Consider the following 21,468-nt stretch of genomic DNA (forward strand, 5'->3'; position numbering starts at 1 on the left):
AGAATCACTGTTATATACCTTTTGACCTTGATGAAAACATCAGTAACTCATGCATTAAAAATGCATACATTTGGTTTCATTCTCATACAACATAAGAAATTAAATCTCGATGAAATGAAATAAAATTAGTTGTAACTGTAGTGTTCTGTCAATTCAGTACACTATTCTTTAATGCCATCAACATGTTAATTCTAGACTTGATTTTAGTTACATGTTTATTTATCTTCTAACTTCACACTTTAGTCTGTTTATAGTATTCTCTTATTTTTCACCATTTCAGTCTGTCTGTCAAGCAAATGAAGCAAGATCACGAGGAAGCTTTACAGAGACTGAATAAATTAAAAGATCAAGAAGTTGAAGCAATTTTAAGTACTCAAGCACATTCAAGGTTTGCGTCGTTTCCTTTATCATAAGCTTTCACTTTTATGTTAATAAATTTGTAGCTTTTTTTAAAGAAGGTATTTATTACTTATTTTTCATATTCTTGATTTTATATTCTCATCTTTTCTTATTATGCTTTTGAAAAAATAAGACTATATTAAATTTTACTCAACTACACAACAGCCTATTTTAGAGGGACATCTTTTTTATTTTATTTTCTAAGTTCAAGCATTTAACCTGTTATGAGTCCTTGGGAAGTACACTTCTTACTAATTTATTAATTGTCATTGGAAAGCTATCTTCTCTCTTTTGATTTGTGCGGACAGCTGCTGTCAACTTCAGAAAATACAAGAAGGGCTTTTTTCACATAATTATGGATAACAGTAAAGGTTTATATAATTATGAATAACAGTAAGGCAAAACCAACAACGGGGAGCTATTTTCCCTTTTGTGTTTGCTCTTTTGATAATTTCTCATAAAATTTATGTGTAGTTATAGACATAAAAATAATAAATTCCGTTATATATAAGTAAAGAAGTTCAAGTTTATGGCCAATCCTTTAAAGCTGATAAAATTTTAAAACTATTAAACACTTTCCCTTAAAAAATGGTCTTAACCAAATTAACTTTTATAAATAAAAAAAAAGCTTACTAGAACTACAACTACTCACCAGTACAAAGTACTAGAAGAAATGAAATGGTCATTTGATAATTTAATGTATTTATTGATATTTAAAGACATTTTTAAGGGAAATTTTTTTTTCTCAAATTATTTCATTTACACAAAAAGTAATTAACAAGAACTTTGTGAATACTTTTATGACCATGCTAACCATGTTCTGATAATGTCATTTTTTAATATAATATAAACCAAAACATTAAACATAGTTTATGATTAACAACATTAAACATAGTTATGAAACATGGTACTCTAACTAATCTTTGCAAAGTAAAATAAAATTGTAGTAAAAAATAAATGACCAACCACATGAAGTTAGTAATTTTTATTTAATATTTTGAATGCAGCAGCTTCTGTTTGACATTTGCTTCATTTTTTTGTTGAAAAAGTAATGGATATTTTAGCTATCTTTTACTGGAAGTTATTCAATTTATTTCTAAATTAACAATTCTGAGGTGGAATTTAAAAACAATGATTGATGTGAGTGAGTTATTCAATTTTTGAAATAGTTTTCCCTCCCACATCCGATTAGTATGACAGTAACATTCAAAAACTCATTTTTTAGATCACTCCAAAATTTAGCTGATCAATTAGAAGCGCGTACTACTGAGTTGGCTAATTTACAGGCAAAAGTGGAAGAACGAAATCAAGCAACTTTGCGTGAAAAACGAGCCCTATTAGATACTAAAGAGCGAGATCTGAAAGGTAAGTCTTAGTAAATCAATATTGTTTGTGTTTCATTATTGTTTGTATTTATAAGCTATTAATTTTGAGTTTCAAAAATAATTTATTCATAAATTCTGTTCTCAGTGTAGTTTATCAAAATATTATTGAATTTGTGCCGGAACTGCACAAAGTTTCTTTATTTATTTTTGATAACTCATTTCTTGATCTATCATAATAAAAAAGCTACTGTATTTTTTCTAACAAAATGTTGATTATGTTCCAGACATAATTGTTAATCGTTTTTTTTTTTTTAAATTTTAATAATAATGACTAAAAAATACCAGGTAATACCAAAGTTTCTTTAATTTATTCTTGATTATCTATCATAATAAAAAAGCTACTATCTTTTTCCTAACAAAATGTTGCTTATGTTCAAGATATAATTGTGAACCGTTTTTTTAAAATTTTATTAATAATGACTAAGAAGTACCAGGTAATACCAAAGTTTCTTTATTTATTCTTGATTACCTATCATAATATTCCATATTCTTGTAGCATAAGCTATTTTAATAAATGTTTTTTTTTCATAATGGATTAATATTTATGACAATCCAGATACCTTCAGCTTTCCTTTTTTTACTTACTACATTGAAAATAAAATCATAAAGCAGGTCTTTGAAAAAAACGTAATTTACTGTCCTACAAAATGTCAGAATATTAAATCAAAAAGAAGCTTTTGAGAAATAAGTAGCATTTTTTTCCATGGAAAAATAAAATTTTATTAAAAACGATTTGCTTTCATTATGGTAAATAGACATAGCCTAATGTCGTGACAGCATAACAGCCTACTGTTGTCCAACAAAGAATGATAAAAAAGTCCAACAAAGAATGATAAATTTTTTTAATATTCTTTTGTTAAAACTTTATACTGATTTTTTTTAAAAAAAAAATACTAGATGTAATCATGTATCTAATATTTTGTACTTAGTGTTTACAAGTACCAAGTGCTTTCAAACATATTCAGTTGCTATCAATTTATTTTGACGCCCGGTGGCTGAGCGGTAGCGCTTCGCGCTGTCGTGCCACAGGTCCCTGGTTCGATCCTCGGGCCGGGCAAGGTTGACTCAGCCTTTCATCCCTTCAGTGGGTCGATAAATGAGTACCAAGCATGCTTGGGAACTAAACACTGGAGGTTCCGCGTTCGGCTGACCACCTGACTGGAACATCTGCTCCTGCACCCCAGAGCCCAAGGTCAAGAAAACTGAGATGGGTGCAGTAGGCCTTGGCCCTCTATGGGCTGTCACGCCACTGAGTTTAGTTTATCAATTTATTTTAAAAATACAAAATTTAAAACCTCTAAAACTTGTTTAAAAAAATAAAAATAGTTGGCAGCATTGGCTAAAAATTCTTTTTTTGGATTAATGATGCAGGATTAAGTTTGGATTACGTAACGGATTCAACAAATTGAGTCCAGAATCAATTTATTGTATGCTTTCTTTTCCTTTTATTTGCTGCATATTCTACTGAAGAGAACATGTGGAAGTCCAAACTTAAATCACATGTAATATGCAATGACTTCTTTATAAGCAAAACAGAATAAAAATTTATACAAAAAGTATCAGGTTCTCGTATTTATTTGATCAGTATAAATTAATACCTAATATTGAAAAAGTTGTCACTTGCTCATTTCTAATGCTATGTACTAATAAAATTATTATTATTTAATTATGTTAAAAAAATGTAAAGGGAGATTTAATTTGAGTTACAAAGAGTCTTATAATCATCCGCCTCAATATATATTTTTATCACACACTCATATTTAACTCAGGAAAAAAAAAAACAACAAAAATATTATTAAACTTTGCCCATTTATTATTGGAGTAAATAATTATGGTGATTGGATTAAAGTTGTTGGATGAAAATTCAGATGATTGATTGTTGGATGAAAATTCAGAGGAATATTAAAATTGCCTTTTGATACTGCCTCATAATCAAATGAGTTGGATGCTTCTTTGCTTTCACTGTGATTAAGCTTGATAATGAATGTTTTTCTAATAAATATTAATTTATATACATAGCATGTATAGTGTCCTAAGTAAAAATCGGATCAGCCTGAATAACTTTTGATCTAATGATTGGATTTTCACATTCTAAAACTAAATCTTAAAGGTTCGAAGGAGTGACTTCAAATGTGGTAATTAATTAGTGCGAACCATATTTTAAGTTATGAAATCAGACAAAAAACCGTACTTTCTCTGAATAAACGTGCCTTTTTTTGATTGATTTAAATTTTTGATCCCCAAAATATAGAGGGTAGCTGCAATCTGGAAAATATGGTCCCCATAGTTTGGTCAGGAGAGCAGTTCAAAGTTCTTAGCCCTTAATGTTAATTTTACTTTTTGAGTTTGTTAATTTTACTTTTTTAATTTTACTTTTGAATTTTACTTTCGCTATATCTCGAGAACTCTTTAAGCAAATTGAAGAATTCTTGTTCATAGAACTGAAAAATTTAAAATTTTGCACCCAATAATAAAATTTGTTTAACCAAAGATAATTCTGTGCAAAAAAAATTTTTTTTCTTAATATTTATTATTTCATTTAATAATGGTCGAAAGAAATTTGAATTGAAAGGTATACAAATTTTTGCATCATTTTAAAAAATATAATTTTGCAAGACAAAATACGAAATTTGACCAAAGTCTGTCGAATAGTTCCTGAGAAATCGAATCTTAAATATCTGACTTTTTTGAAATTCAATTTCTCAGGAACTATTTGACTGATTTCGCTATAATTTCAAATTTGGTCATTTAAAATTGCAAATGCCATTTTAAATAATTGGACCTATTTAGCGTTGCAAAATCGACTAGAAAGACAACTAGAGGATGGAGATGAGGAAAGAAATAGGTTGCAGCAGTTAGTTCTGAGACTTGAGAATCGTCTTCAAAAGTCAGCTACTGAAGGGGAAGAAGTTAGTATGATCGATCAATTTTGATATTTTTTCCCTTTTAATCTGATATTTGTTTCAGATAGTTAAGTTTGTTAAAATTTGTTGTTTCTAAGCATGTGTAGAAATTGTACTTATAAAAATAAAATTTATTGTTAAAAATAAATGTTTTATTTAAAAAATGTATTTTTTTAAATCCAAGTATACTAGAAATAATAAACATTAAAGAGTGTCATGGTGACTAATTTTCCAATTCAACCAAAATATTTTATTATTTATCACTGGATATATTTTATTTCCATTAAATATGTCTTTTGGTGTTACATGTACGACAAAGATAGTTCAATTTTCCCATTTTATTAATTTTTCTGCTAAATATGTACACATTTTTATTATTAATTAATTAATACATTTTATTCCCCAATATATGTATTTAAATTGTACAATATATACATTTCTGTTCTGTTCACTTTATTATTATTATTTATTTATTTTTTTGCTCACCTTGAGATTGTGCAGCGCTCTTTTTTTTATTACTTAAAGTTCTTTTGCATACGTCTTTTTATTTTAAAATTTTCTTTTTATTTTTAATTTCTTTTTATTTTGAAAAATTCCTGGGGCAACTTTTTTAAATGGTTAGAGGCTGCCCTGATATTTTTCATGTTTCCTCGAAAACACGTTTTTTTCCATTGAAAAGAATCAAAAATATGTAAGAAAAATTTTAGGCTCAGCCACCAAATTTGCATTTTTCTCTTGTTTGAATTTGCCTTGATTGGTTTTCAATTTCTCTTGAATTCAGATAATCTTTTTCTTGTTGTTTGCTTTTTTCTTGTTGTTTGTTCCTCCTGCCACTTGTGTTGTATTTTACTTTTATAATGTATGCTTTTATTATATGTAAGTTTTGCATTTATAACGCTTAGACAAATATTTGAATTTGCTACTGCTAACATACACATATCAAAATAGTTCCCCCTATAAATCAGAAGCAAAAAAAACATTTATCAGAATAAATATATTTTTAAGCCTCTCTCTCTATATATATATATACACACACATACTGGGAGCGTTCTGAAAGTAATGCGCATGATTTTATTGTGACATGACTGTTGATCGCAGTGCACTCAGGTTGGTCAAAAAATGTGGTGGGGGATTTGTCCTTCCAAACAAGCCTGGTCTCAGGTCGCTCCGAGCTGTAGGACGTGTCTTCGCGCAAAGTCTTTTTTTCAATCGAGTCACGGCGTGATGGAGTGTTCGTTCGCTGGAAAAGCGGTACGCGATAAAGTTTTGTGTGCGACTTGGGAAGAATGCGGCGGAAACTCATCACATGCTTCAAGACGACTTTAAGGAGGAATGTATTTCGAGATCTCAGTGTGGAAGGTGGTACAAGGCCTCCAAGGAGGGTCGGGAGAAGGTCACCGACGAGCCTTAATCTGGACGCCCAACAACAGCCCGACCCGATGAAAACGTCCAGCATGTTCGTGAAGTTTTGAAGTCAGACAATCGGTTAAGCATTCAGGTAATCGCTAACACCTTTAATTTGACAAAATGTGTGGTACATGGAAGATTTGCAAATGTGAGGTGTATGTAATATTTACGAATAATAAGTCAAAACATACCTTGCACAAAGTAGCCCCCAAATGGGGCTACTTTGTGCAGCGATAGGAATTCAGTTTAATAATCATGTTTTTAGTAAAATATTGATATAAAATTGTTAAAAAAGTTAATTGTTGACATTTTTAAAGACAAAAACATCAAGATATGTAAAGATATTAGTTTGAAAATAATTTTCAGCGTTAAGAAACCATTTTTTTGAAGAATTTTTTTCTTAAAAAGAATGTTTATTTCAAAACATTTGAGTTTAAACAAAAGAAAACCATATACATTTTTAAACATTGAAATGGATGAAATTTTAAAAATAATAATTATTACATATTCATTAACATTTATAATATTGTTAAATTTGAACATAACATCCTTGAATGAACATGACAGAACTTGCTCTTCAGTTTCTGTCAAAACTAGCCGATGTCCTATAAAATATATTTTTATGTGTTAAATCGTTTGATTAAGTCATTAGAAAAATCTTTGTAGAAGAAAAATAATAGTTTACCAGGAAGTTTCACGTGTTTCTTGTGAATTTTATTAGAGATAGTATTTCTGTGGATTTTGTACTTCCTAGAAGCTTCTGCAATCGACATACCACCAACAACTGCTTGCAAACATTGTTGCAGCTTTTCTAAAGTGTAATCACGGTAGTTTCTCGGTTCAGGTATTTTTTTTATAACGTCTGACCATTTTTCTGTCAAAAAAAAAAAACGAATGAAACTTTGCACAAAGTAGCCCCAAAATGCATTTTTTTTCCTTTTCCATTTATTTGTTATTAATTTTCAAATTTTTTTAATGCTAACATGATATAATTGTTTATTAATATATAAATAAAAAATTTTGCACTTACGACAATTTTTTTATCAACGTCTTTGCATTTCACAGCTAAAGTTTCCACGCACACTTTTCGACATCCGACGTCCTCGGAAAGTTGTTGGCATTGGATGAACGAAACACACTCTGAGATTTTTTTAAAATTCGAATAAATGTTTGTAGTAATAGAAGAGACTTCTATCTTCAAATTCTACACATTTTTAAAGTGAAATAAACATAATACTGAATAGCAGCACTTGAAAAATGCCAAATTCGAATTTGCACAAAGTAGCCCCGAATGACGGTATGTCGAAAAAATATTTTTCCCCATGGCATTTTATATCCACCTAACGTTATTTGAAATTCCTATATTGAAGAGTTTCTTCTCAAAACCTTGTTATTTCGAATTTTTCTTGAAATAGAAAATAAATTTTTTCAGAAAAATCACAATGTAAATTTGTTGTCAACCAATTTTTTCTATTTAATGCATAATTATCTTCGTCTTGTCTTACTTTTAAAAATAAAATTATCATTGTTATATTTAGACTTATAGTCAACTATCATTACATACATATTTATTAGTAGTTATTCTTGTGTTTCATGACTCTGCTTTTTAGAGTATATTTTTCTACTTTTTAGAATATATTTAGTTCTGAACTTGTTATCTAAAAAACTCGCTATAACGAAAGTTTTTTTATCGTCCCTTCCACTTTGAGACATTGAGAATATACTGTATAAAAACGTATACTGTTAATTCATTTTTCTTACATTGTTGTGTTCTATTACTTTTCATTAGATAATTTTTTTTAGGATCGTTGGGATGTGCAGCAACTGAAAGCAAGACTGAAAGTTCAACAAAAATATTTAGATGAAGAATACAAATTGAAAATGGATCAGATTGAAAGGGAAAAAGAAAAACTTCAAATAAATCAGGTATAATCATTAAAAGAATGAAGCTAAATGTGTATAAAGCACAAATAAAGGAATAGAATTAGACATAATATAGTTTTGGTGTCATTCTTGTTACACTACCCCCACTGCTTAAACCACTTTAAATGTGCATTTTGTGTTCTTTATTTCTGTCACTTTGTATGTAGAACTGAAATTATAGTAAATCCATTTCCATAATTTTGTGTTTTATTCACATGGTTTTGCTCTATTCATACTTAAACATAGCACAAAGTATATCCTAACCTCATTTGGATAATCTACAAATTCTGTCATGATTTCATTTAAAAATATCAAACTGATAATTATGTACAGTTCAATGTTATTCTTAGTAAAATGTAGCTTGATCATAAAATATTTTAATTCAGATTTAATCAGATAATAGTAATCTTATTATTTTATGATAAATCTTTTAGGAATATACAGTTTATGAAATAAGAACATTGAAGTTTTAATTATAATAATGTATTTTCAGGTTCTTCTTACATTTAATTTTTTCTATCCTAGGAATTCTATTACTGACTATTCTTCTAGTATATATATAATAAGATACCATTTTCTCACATACATCTCTTTGATAGATTTTATATTTGTCTTTTGCAAGAGCAATTCATTTGTTTGAGCTGAAAAAATAATTATGATTATTCTCAAACAGATTCAGATGTTTTCTTATAATTTGTCAATAATTATACTAATTAAATAATGAGTTCGATATCATTAAAATTAGGCAATGTGTATTGAAGTGAAAAAGATTACATATTTTTTGAGTTTTATAATTATAATGTGTACCGAATCAAACTTGAATCTGGCTATGAAATGGAAAATAAATAAAAAAGCTTCACGTGAGAAATAAGAATTAAGTATTCTTTATTATATTTATAAAGTAAATCTTGCGCTAAGACTGATAAAATTTGTATTTAATTTAGTAATTAAATAAATAAGAATTAAGTATTCTCTATTATATTTATAAAGTAAATATTGCACTTTGACCCATAAAATTTGTATTTAATTTAGTAATTGAAAAGTAAGAATTAAGTATTCTTAATTACATTAATAAAGTAAATATTGCACTAAGACCAATAAAATTTGTATTTAATTTAGTAATTGAAAATCACAATTTTTAGCCGTTAAGGTATAATTTTATGGTTTTATTAATGTTGGAAAATATTATATTTTATATGTACATTTAATTTTATAGTTTTCATAGACTTTTTTAATGTTTAATTTGAGTTAGTGTTTGTTTTTTAAATTTTAAAATATTTCTTTTAGAATTCTTTGTTACAAGAACAAAAAATCGTTCTTCTTCAACTGGCTGAAGAACGACAGCAAATTACCAGAGAAAAACAGGAGTTGGAGTTCATTTCTAGAAAAGTAAAAGAAGATGAGGCAAAATTCAATGTGAAGAAATTGAAGGTATTCTTATTCTATATTTAATTCGTTTTTCTATAAAAATGTTTTTTTTTTTTGGCTTGAAACTAGATTGTATGCCAAAATATTTTGCTCATTTGTCAATTAAACAAGATTATGTAAAAAATGTACAGCATATTTCTGTATACAGAGTAGGTTTAAATTGTTTTTGTAAAATAAGAAGAGTGTTAGCACCTATCTCACTAGTAATAGAGTCAAATTCCAGTTTAAGGGACAGAAAAGAAAGTCGTGGAGGACACATCAACACGCTAGACTTTTTCTTCTAGGGAACATGAAATCTTTAGTGAACTAGACACTTCTGAACTCGACTGGAGGAGGGGGGGCTTTAACCCCCTCACATGTTATAGATTATATAGTTAATAAGAGAAATCAAAATTATTAAAAAAGCAATTAAAAACTATACTTCCAGAGGAAAATCTATGCAGCAGAAATTCCAAAGCAAATAGAGACCAATAGAATAAACAATGATAATAAATATGTTAAAAAATAAATAAATAAACGTTTCTATTGTGAGTGAGTTTTAACATTCCCTTGGTGAAAACTGCTACCAAATCATCCCTTACTCTTCTCCCCCCACCACTTAGAAGAAATATACGTCCCTGTTACTGACCGACGGGAAGATTCTTGGTTTTAAATGCCACAGCGAACAGAATATTAAATATAAAAAAAAAAACAGTTAAACAGAATAGGGGGAAAATACTGTTAAACGAGAGAGGAATAACTTACAGGTAAACAAAAAATTTTTTTATTAATTTGAAAGCAATTAGAATTATGAAGTGTTAAAATTGAAAATTTGAATTCTCGATAGCCATTTTATAAGGTTCAGATAATTTGAACCTAGTTAATACTTATATATATATATATAGCATAATAGATAAATACAAAACAGACAAAAAGAAGAAAAAAAAACGAAGAAAATTAAGAAAAACAATAAGTTTTATTTACTGCTCATAGGCTGCAAGTAAATAGAACTCATAAAATAAGTTCAAAATGTAGAGAAAACATGGAAAATTTACAGAACTATAAAAAAAGAAAAATAATAACAAAACTCAGGAAAAAAAAATTCCTAAAAAAGGATCAAGCAAAATATATCAATACAATAGTGCTCCTCACACTATTGCATTGATATATTTTGCTTTGGCTATATCGATACAATATTAGAAAGCACTCCTTTTTACGGATGTAATCGTGTAAGCTGATGAAAAGATTATATTTTTTATTAATTTTTTCTCATTGTTCTATAATTTTTCCATGTTTCCTCTACATTTCGAACTTCCATGGTCACTGACAAGGGAAACTAGGGAATTGTGACTCGTCAATTTTGAAATAAACTAGTGGGATGTATGCCTTATGAGGAATTATTTTAGGGGGCAACATTCGTTTCGGCCCATGGAAGGTCCTGTGAGAGATAAAAAATAATTCAATATATAGAAAAATCGGTATTTTATTACTTCAATGCAGATTATTAGTTATTGTAATTACTGCTCATATATAATCCATACCCTCCAACTGCTACGGAATTTCCGTAGTTTCAGAAATCTTCTTTTCAGACGGTAGCAAAATTAATGTCTTAAGATTTTAAAAAAATTAATTTTATAGTAACTTGTCCACTATTACTTATAAAAGTGCAGGCCATAGGGCTAGATTCTTAAGTTCTGATAAAAGTTTTATGAGAGATCCATTTGCTTTAAAAATTTCTACTTTGGTTCGCTACCACTAGAAAGAATTATATTCTAAATCCTCATAAGTTGGAGGGTATGTATAATCCATGGGCCGAAACGAATGTTGGCCCCTAAAATTATTCCTCATAAGGCATACATCCCACTAGTTTATTTCAAAATTGGCGAGTCACACTTCTCTAGTTTCACTTGTGAGTGGGATTTTATATCCAGATTCATTGTTCTTATCAAGACGTGTGGAAAATTTTGCACATGCAGTGGAAAAAAATTTTTTCAAAAATTTTAACAGATGTAAAATTTTTGTTTAAATTAAATTTTTATCTTCTGATGTTGAAAAAAAGATAATCTTTCAAAAATCAATCGGTTTATATAGAGTGATAATTATACCCAATTTATGAATTAAGGAAATAAATTGCTAATAGCTCTATGCAGCTCAAGACGGACGTTTCGTAACTCAAAATAAAATTCATCATAAAAATGCTTTTGTTCGTGAGGAGCATTTTGATGACCTTTCCATATTGTCTAGCTAGTAAAAGACTTGAGCTACTAAAGAATGTTTAGGATTTTGACATAAATTTCGAACATATTGTTAAATGGTAGAAACAAAGAAAAGTGTATAAAAAATTTAAATTCCATATATTTTACTAATAATTTTTTTAAGGACTTATTAAATCCATAAATAGCTGAAAAAAACTAAATATAATGAGTTTTAGCGAAATATTCAAGCAATAATTCTAGATGTCACATCCATTTGTTCTGGGACAATTCATCATGGGTACAATTTGTTTTAAGCTAAAAGAATTCATTGTAGTGACGAGTACCATTTCTTGGGTTTTTTGATGAAATGCGTCTATTTAAGAAGACAAAATTTTTGCATTGTTTACAAAAGCTAAAAAAATACTTAATACATAGCCGTTAAAAAAATAAATATTTGAGGTCAAAAATTATGAACGATCCTAAGAGGGGAGGGTTTAGTGATTTGGTTAATTTACCATGAAGAGGAGCTGTATCAGCTCCTTAGTGTTAATTTTACTTTTTGCATTCTATTTGAGGTATTGTATCCAATGTATTTATCTATGCTAAATTGTGTGAAAGCAAACTTGAAACTGACTAATAGTTTAGATGGTATAAGGGTTTTATTTAGAAAAAGTACAAATCACTCAACTGACATAGCAATCTTAATAAGTGAGGCATTGTTTCCGAAGTAATTTTTTATGCTAAATCAAATAAGGCAATGTGACAAATCTTTCAAAATTTAAAAGGGTTTTGTGTATAAAAAGTATTTTTTTTTGACTTGTACTTATGAACACTTTTTATATTGCTATATAGGAGTTATAGAATATGTAAGGTATATTTTTGATGTACTTTTTTTATGCTACATTGATTGAAATAAAACAGGAATTTATATAACTAATTAAGAAGTTATAAGAGTTTTGTGTTAAAAGTACAATCTTGTTCTACTTGCACTTATATATGCATCTTACGTTGCTTTATAGACAAGTGAGGTATTGTTCCCTATGTATTATTTTTTGCTTTATCAAATGAAAATTAACACAAATCAAATGGACAGAAAACATACCTTACATGTTCAGATAGCAATGTAAAAAGTGTTAATAGGTACAAGTCAATTAAGTTGTTCCTGCCACGAAATAATTGTGGAATAATATATAATTCTTGGAGTTAATATAGATTTTTAACTGCATACCGTGTTAACTTTTGGTTTATTAATTGTTTTACTTTTTATGTATTGAATGTGAATTTATTTCTTCTTTTTCTTATGCATTTCAAATGGTTCTCTGTACTTAGATTCAAAATTCTTTTCTAAGTACAATTCTCAAAATTTTTTATAAATATTCTTTTGATATTGTTTATTCGCTCATATAACAGTGTAGTAAGTTCATGCTCAAATTCTAATTACAATCTTTTCTCCCTCTTATTTTCTAAGAACAATTTAAAATCACCAAAGCAGTCAGTAAAAATTTGAAATTTATGGCTGAAGAAAATACTTTAATATAAAGTTGAATATTTAATATGACTTAAAATTACTTTTAAAAATTATTAAAATAATATTACTAAATCAAATCAATGGTTAAAATAATAATACATGGATAAACTAACTGATACTTCAAATTTGTATTTTGAAAGCTACTATCAATATCAGTCTTACACTTTTTTCTCCCTATTTGAAATTTATTTTAGGAGGAGAGCTTTATTGAAAAGCAAAAGCTGTTTATTCAACAGGAAGAGAGCAGGCTGCTGTCAGAAAAGAATAATCTTAAGTTAGAAACTCAACAATTGGAAAGAGAAAAGGACATGTTTGAAAGAGATAAAATGCACTTCACAAGTGAAAAAGAGAGATTTAATGAATATAGTTTGAAAGTTAAACGAAGAGCTGATGAAATAGAACATTTAGCAATAGTAAGAGCAGTGTATATATATCATTAAATAAGAAAAATATAATAAATGATCTTTAAAAAATATGCTATAACTTGCCAGTTAAACTAAGAAATGTTTTTATTATCTTGAAAACGGTTTTAATTTTCTTAAAAATTTATCTTAGTTAAAATGTTCTACAATTTTAAAATGAAACTCAACTGATTAAATATATTTAAAGTATTTTATGCTCAAAATTTATAACGTATTAAATCTTGAAACATACTGCCTATATTTTGATTTAGATCTGTGATAGCAAAATAGTTCTTAATCTATTGAATTTATTTGATGCACTCTTTTAAATATTGAATGGTTATCAAAAAAATATACTAATTCTGGAAAGTATATTTTAAGTCTAAATATGTATTTTAATTAATTAAACTAAATAAATACTTTTTAAATTAACATGTATTATATAGTGTGCAGTATCTAAGACATGGTAGTATACAAAATTTAAAGAAGATGGCCAAATAAAAAAGGAATTTAAGGGACAGATTTCTGTGTGCAATTTTTGGACTAGTTAACAAAATGTTTGATTCAAAATAATGTTTTTTACACTTTTTTTTAAATAATCATAAGTCTATTTTGTCAACAGTTAAGTTTAAAAAAATCGATTGAATAACTTCAGGAAAATAACAGCTTTAGAATGACTTTTTAATTTTTGAATGTTTATGTAAGAAATAATTTTTGAAACAGGTAGATTTCACTAGACATTATCAACATTGTTTGTAAATAACATGTATCTAAATATTTTAACTTGTTACCATGCAAAATGTAATAGTTCTGCATTCTAACACCTATTATTTTATTCAAAAAGCATAGATTTTTGTGGTAATCATTTTTAAAAAAGTTTTATGATTCAATATATTTTAAGCATAAAAACATTTTTAAACTTCAATTTATTCGATTTATCTTGAATTTATTTTATTTATATAAGTAAAATTTTAAATATTTACACTATTACTTATTCTATTTTCATTTTCAAATATTTTTACATTTTGTTAATTCCTATGTAATTTTTTGGTCATATTTATTTAAACAATTTTCAAAAAAATGGCTGTATGTTTTACCATTTTTTTCATGTTTTATTTCTTTTCTTAGTCATCTAGAGAAGAGAAAGAAAGAGCTCATCAAGAGCAATTCCTTGCAAATAAAATAAAGGATGAGCACCAGTCGAAACTGCAGCAAATAGCTCAACAAATGCAAACTTTGAGGGATAAAGAACATCAAATACTTCAGGTACTCTTTGATTTACTTCAGCTGAAAAAGATTATTAATAATTTGTAAAAATATAAAACCTGTTTTTAAATGCCATTTGAAACACCATGGTCATTAACTTATAATTGTTAGCAGACAAATCCTGAACATTATGACAAATTTTTTTAAAGTCATATTACATAAAAATTTCTGTTTATTGCTAACCTTTATTAAAAATAAACAATTGATAATAATTAATCAAGGCCTCCACGTGGTGCACCCTGGTTAACACTAAATCTGCTACGGCTTTGCCTCCTTCCTTGTGTCTCTGCTCTGGACATTTTCATGAGAAATTTTGCAGGATGTGTAAAGCTTTGAGACTGCTTCAGTGGAATGTTGGCTGCCTCTCCTTGACTAAACTCCTAACTTTATGCGACTCTGCCGGTAAGCCATGGATCTTACTGCTTGAGGATAAACGGTCGATTCCAGATTTTCCTAAAAGTGCAGCCGTGGCACTTTTCCGCCTTACTACAGGCCAGAACTATTTGTATCGGTTTGGACTTTGTGATTCTCGTTTTTGTGGACAACATCAAATTTTTTATGTTACTCATCTTAACTTGTGTTTTTTAATTGTAATGTACAGAGATATTGGAAGGCCAAAGAGCTAATGGCGTCATAGCCAATCTTCTGGGCATTTGTAATAAATAAATAATAATTAATCAAAAGTTCAGGCATTCAATATGAGTTATTTCTGGATTATTATCATTGGTACATGTCACAGGGTCTAGCACCCAATTTTTAGGTACTTTTTGGCACCTCAAACGCAGCTATGGTTTTAAAACCCATGCAGTAAGTTTAACTGGAATTGAAACTGCATTTCAGTTGTTAGAATCCATGCTTATTCAGTCTTTTTTTAGTATGGTTTTGGTTTTTCCAATAAGACTTTACTTGAATTTGAGAAGAATTGAATAACACTATACTTGAAACTAATTTATAATAATTTTAAGAGTTTAATTTCAAAAAGGCTGATCAAGCTTCATTATTTTATCATCTCTGTAAAATGTATTTAATTAAAATATTAGTTACTTAAAATTTCCTTTTACTTTTTTTTGAAGTTGTCATTTCGAAATGGAAAAGCATATTAAGTGCTCTTTCTTTTATTTCAATTTAATTATGTTACTAGCATTGTTAAAAGTCTCATGAAATCCACAAAAAAAATTATTGTGTGTACTCTAATTTATAACTAATTCATTTTATTGCAGCATGCTACAAATAAATATTTTTTGCAAATAGAACAAAAAACATTTAGTTGAATGTGTGAGTAATTCTACTGCTCTAGCTGAAAATGCTGCAAAATACTCTAGAATTACTCTTAATTTATACCATTTTCAAAGACATCCACCAACATTTAATAAGCTTTTTTCTGGTTCTAAAAATGCTTTTAAGATCTTAAGATTATATTATAATATATCGACTAGTTTGGAACGTACAAATTGTTGTTGTAAGATCAATATGAAATAGTTATGATATTGGATGATACAGAACATATATTAGGTGCATAATAATTATGGCAATAATAACTATTTGACGGTAGTTTAAACTTTTTAATTTTTCTTTTTCAAGTTCTTTGATGTTAATTGCATTTACCTGGATTGTTATTACAAAACAAATTTTTTTCTGTCATCTCAAATATATATATTTTAAATAAAAACTAGGAAAAAGAAGAATTAGTTAAAGAAAAATATGAGCTAGAAAGCAAAAGGAATTCAATGCTGTGTGTCAAATGCAAGGTTTCTGCTCAACTTCCATTAAATGGTAATGTATAAGGAATTTACTTTAAAAATTATTGAATTTATGTGAGGGCAATTCAGAAACTAACTTCTGTTCTACTGTAAATAAAAACCTGTTTAGATTCAACAAATTTTTTATTTACATCTAAAAGGTTACCGATAGCCACTACTACTATGCCATGCAATAATAGAGTTTAGAATCTGAATTGCTCTTGTATATTAGAGTCTAAGATATTTTAACAACTTATTAATATTCATTCAGAAGTTTCTGGATCAATAAACTTAAGTAGTGTTTTAAAGTAAGCTAGTAAACTCACTATAATTTTTTTTTCAGAGTAGAATTAAATGATATCTAATGCTATTAATGTTTTTATTTATTTATCCTATACAATTCTTGCTTTTTATTTCTGTCAATTTTTTTCCCTTTTTGCTTAAGATTGCCACCTGCATTTTCTCTTAAAATAAGATTTCACCCCTAGCATTTTATTAAATATAACCCAGCATTATAAAAATATAGTACTATTTTCAAAAAAAAAATTGTGCAAGTTAATATTTTTTATTCAATTTGTTAATATAGTTTTAATCATTGATTTGAAATCATTTTTTTGAAAATAGTTTATCAGATAAGAAGTTTTTTTTTTTATATAAAAAGAAAACATATCTAGTATTTAGTTATCAATGTTTTAATTTATTTTTTGTTGTGAACATTGAAAATTTTTCAAAACAGAATGAAACTACGACTTCAAATGTTAATAACAAAATTGAAATAAAATATAACTTATGTGACTTTTTCAAAAAATGTAATTTTTTTTTCTCCATTTTTAGTTCAACCTCCACAAATTAACACCACTTCATTAATGTCATATCCAGTTGTGAATGGAATAACAAATAACATCCCCCAGACTTTCATTGATCCTAGTCTAATTCTGTGGCAGCTTTCAGCTCAAAAGGTATGAAGAAGTTTAATCAAAAATATGTTGTTGCAAGTATCACAATGAATATTTTGTTTATAGGTAAATTAAATTATAGTGACATTTATTATGACGGTTCTCAGCTAACTAAAAACAGGGTTAACATGAATTAAATCATTCCAATCCCACATGATTTAAATCATGTGAACCCTTCTTAGTATAATATTAAGATTAGGTAAAATTAATTGAAGTCTGACTGACTAAATGATCTGATGAGGATCTTCATATTCTAGAAAATCCTTGACATAATGAGGTCTATTTTGCCATGAGTTGTCCCTTACTAAAATGAAATCATAAAAAGGATAAAGAGAGGTACGGACAACCTACCCGACCAAAAGTCTGAAAAATTAATCATTATAGAAATGAAATCTTGATGGCCTGGAAACACATCATAGATGGCTGTACTACCTCAATGTGTTTAAAAGAAGCACTGTAAATGATATGAGTATGGGAATCTGCTCTTTGAATGACTTATATAAAATTGTAGATGAGAGAAAGAAGAAAAACTCAATGGACGGTAAGGTGAAGGTTCTTTAATGGTGTGGGAAGGCTTCAGCTGTGGGTGTAAGCTTAACCTAGCTTTTACCCACACGATGGATAGAGACTACTGGTTAGGAAGATATGCTAGAGATCCAATTATTGCTGTTTTTTAAGAGAATTGGTGGTACAAGCCAGATTTTTCAGTAGAACAAGGCCTCAATTTGCATTGAAAAATCTTCACAGTACTAGTTTTGCTTGTTATGAATGTCTTGCTTTTTCTCCCACCATCAATCTCCAAAAAAAAAAAAAAAAAAAATGCCATTATGGAATATGGGGAAAAATTGGTGCTAATGTCTTCCAGAGTTTAGCAAATGATACACAACAACATATAAATATACAGTAAAACTTGTGTAAGTTGACCACTTGTGGTGCATTGTTTTAGTGGTCAACTTAGACAAGTGGTCGACTTATGGAGGGGGTGGGTCATTGTTTACTTTTTTGTTTCCTATATCATGTTGCTATATATATATATATATATATTGTTTTTTTTTTACTTAAAAATTTTATTCAGAAAATATGCAAATGAATATCTTAAGAAATGTGTTTAAACCTGAATGAACTTCAATTTGATACATATAATTCTAATATTTAGCTAATTTTTTTAAAAAAATTATTTCGTTAGTTATGCATGTGAAGTGTTTAATAAATATAATTTCTTAAAACATCAGAACACGAAAACATGTAATTTGTTTTCGTGTATAAAACTTTAACAAAATAAAATTATTTGAACACCTTAAAATTTATTTACTACACTTAAAGATCAAACACCATAAATAAAGGATCAAAGCATATTTCAGAGCATTCATTTATTCAAATGCTCACTATTGCAACTGGAAGAGCAACTTTTCAACTAACACACCTGCTTTCAATGAACGGATGAAAGAAATGGTCAAAAGCTGACCCCTTACAGTTTCCCCTGATGGTCAACTCACAAAGGGTTTAGATTAGCTTTTTACACTATTTCACCAAACAAGTGAAATTTTAACATACATTGCAAAAATGACAGAAAATTTTCTGAATTTTTTTTTTCTGGTCAACTTATGAGGGTTTTAGAATAGAATTTCATAATACTCCTGGACAAAATTGACTTATTTCAGTGGTCAACATACAAGATAGACAGGTGGTCAAGCTGCAAAGGTTTCGCTTCTTTATATTATATAGGGAAAATTCCGTTCTTGATAATTGAGGTCAACTTATGCAGGTGCCCAACTTACAAGGGTGGTCAACTTGGCAGGTTTCACTGTACTGGTTATAATATTGGTAATATTATTTACTATTTCCCCCTTGCCTAGATGAAGCAAAAACTGAATTACTCCTTGTGTTAAGTTGTGACACAAAATCTAAGTGGATATAATTCATGGGACACAATGTTGAACTCATTCTTAATGGATTCAAAGGTTTTACAGTAAATAAGATAATTAATGCAGGTGATATTTGAAGTTATAAAAAATCAGACACAGAAACATACCATCTCTGAATAAACACACTTTTTTGACCAATTTGGATTGCTGACACACAACTTAAAATATAGGGGGTTGACCCATTGTGGGAAAGATGGTTCCAAAAGTTTGGACCCCTCAATAATAATTTTACTTTTTGCTATTTCGGCATATTTTGAGAATCTTTAGCAAGTTGAAACATTTTTGCATCTAATAGTATTTTATTTAAATATAGTCTGAAAAAATTTTGAGCGAAATTGGTCAATTAGCTATTGAAACATCAAGTTTTTACAACATTTTTAAGACTTAACTTAGAAACTGACAGCACTCTTTTAGAATTATGTAAAAATTTGAGAACCTTACTATTGGAAATTTTTTGATTAAAAATGATTTTTTACATGGAATTTTCTTTAGATAAATCAATTTTATAATTGTACACAAAATGCTTCATTTTAGTTAAAAAGTTTTTGAGGTATGATAAATTCACAAAAAGTGTAATTAACATTAAGAGGTCTCAACTTTTGAATGATCTCTTGACCAAACTATTAGAATTGTGTTTTCCAGATTGTATTCCTCTTATTGTGAGTCAATCCCAATTAATCAAAAAAAGGTATGTTCATCCAGAGAAAGTATGTTTTTGTGTCTGATTTAGTAACTTAAAATTATTGTCTGTACTATTTAATTAGCATATTTTCAGCCAGCCAATGGTTTCAGGTTTCCTGCTCAGAGCACAGATGTTTCTCTCTGTTGTGTGATGTAGCTCACTGTTAGAGTCACAGGCGCACACTGAGTAACGGTTAATTTGCAACAGTTCCTGCATCTTCCAAGGTGAAGAACAAAAGTTCAGTGAGTGCCTGCCGTAAAATTAATAATTAGCATATTTAGGACGAAGCTCTCAAATAATTAAGGACAAGTCCTTAATTAGTTGAGATCTTATGTGAAATAAAGTCAATTTTCTGTGTAATAACTAGACACAAAGAAAACCAATGAGATCCAGAAGGGGTAACTCAAGTTTTTGCCACACCCAGTAGGAAAAAGAAATTAATTAAAAAATGTTATTCAGGATGTTCACTTCTTTACTTGACATGCTGTACAATATAATGCATTCTTAATGATTGTTACAGAAGCAAAGTGTACTTTATAGACACATCCAATTAATTAAAAGTAATTTTTTTCAGGATCATGCATATTTGGAAGAAGAATTAGCATATCTACAATCATTGAAAGAACGTGATAAAAAGATTGGTTAAAGCTGAATTTATAGTCATTTTTTAACTGACATAAAATTAAAAATTATATTTATTCAAATTGTTAATAATTTAAAAGATTTAGAAATGTTATATGGAGTCTATATTTTATTTATTTGTATATAATATTAAGTTTATTAAATTTTATAAATAAAAGAAATCTATATCATGTGTTTATTTACTTTTAGAATATGATTGATTGTCAAATTCCAAATCATTGAAAAACATTACAAAAACTTAAAAATTTTGAGTAAAATTTAAGATTTTGACAGTGTTTGGTTTAGAATTTGACATTGTTGAAAGCAAAATCTGAGTATTCACTAAGGGATAATAAATAATTTATTTCATGAGTGCTGTAGCATTTAACAATAAAAAAAATTTGCTTATTTTACACTTAGTTAAAAGATTAATTAGAATGAAAAACCTACAACTTGACTGTCGACACTACCCTGAAATCCTTTTAAATAAACAATGGGCTAAGAAACATTGATCAAAGAAGAAAATTAAGTATACTGTTATTTTTAAATCTGTGCAATTTAACAACAGGCAATGACAATTTTTCATGTATGGAACATTTTTACAAACCTGTGCGCTGAACTTATACTGGCTGAATCCCATCATAGCATATTTCAACTTTTTATCATAAGAATACAATAGCCTTAATTAGAAATCAACTTTATGACGCAACTAAAGGAATATTGAAATAAAA

The 21,468-nt window shown here is 28.1% G+C and overlaps 1 protein-coding gene across 6 annotated transcripts in view; it reads left to right on the plus strand.

The window, feature by feature from the left end:
* LOC107445829 (uncharacterized) overlaps positions 1-20,928 on the plus strand; it is a 41,569-nt gene extending 20,641 nt beyond the window's left edge. For all 6 annotated transcript variants that reach the window (XM_087168430.1, XM_087168427.1, XM_087168429.1 and 3 more), the window contains 10 exons: positions 281-388; positions 1,625-1,764; positions 4,575-4,693; positions 7,898-8,020; positions 9,305-9,448; positions 13,342-13,560; positions 14,677-14,814; positions 16,488-16,587; positions 17,388-17,512; positions 20,691-20,928. In XM_087168430.1, the coding sequence (XP_087024556.1) occupies positions 281-388; positions 1,625-1,764; positions 4,575-4,693; positions 7,898-8,020; positions 9,305-9,448; positions 13,342-13,560; positions 14,677-14,814; positions 16,488-16,587; positions 17,388-17,512; positions 20,691-20,762 (1,288 nt within the window). In that variant the 3' untranslated portion in view covers positions 20,763-20,928. The remainder of the gene's footprint in view (positions 1-280; positions 389-1,624; positions 1,765-4,574; positions 4,694-7,897; positions 8,021-9,304; positions 9,449-13,341; positions 13,561-14,676; positions 14,815-16,487; positions 16,588-17,387; positions 17,513-20,690) is intronic.
* The last annotated feature ends 540 nt before the right edge of the window (positions 20,929-21,468 follow it).

This window comes from Parasteatoda tepidariorum, chromosome 7 (assembly GCF_982258835.1).
Source record: "Parasteatoda tepidariorum strain Cologne lab strain chromosome 7, Ptep-v5.0, whole genome shotgun sequence".
Classification (NCBI taxonomy): domain Eukaryota; kingdom Metazoa; phylum Arthropoda; class Arachnida; order Araneae; family Theridiidae; genus Parasteatoda; species Parasteatoda tepidariorum.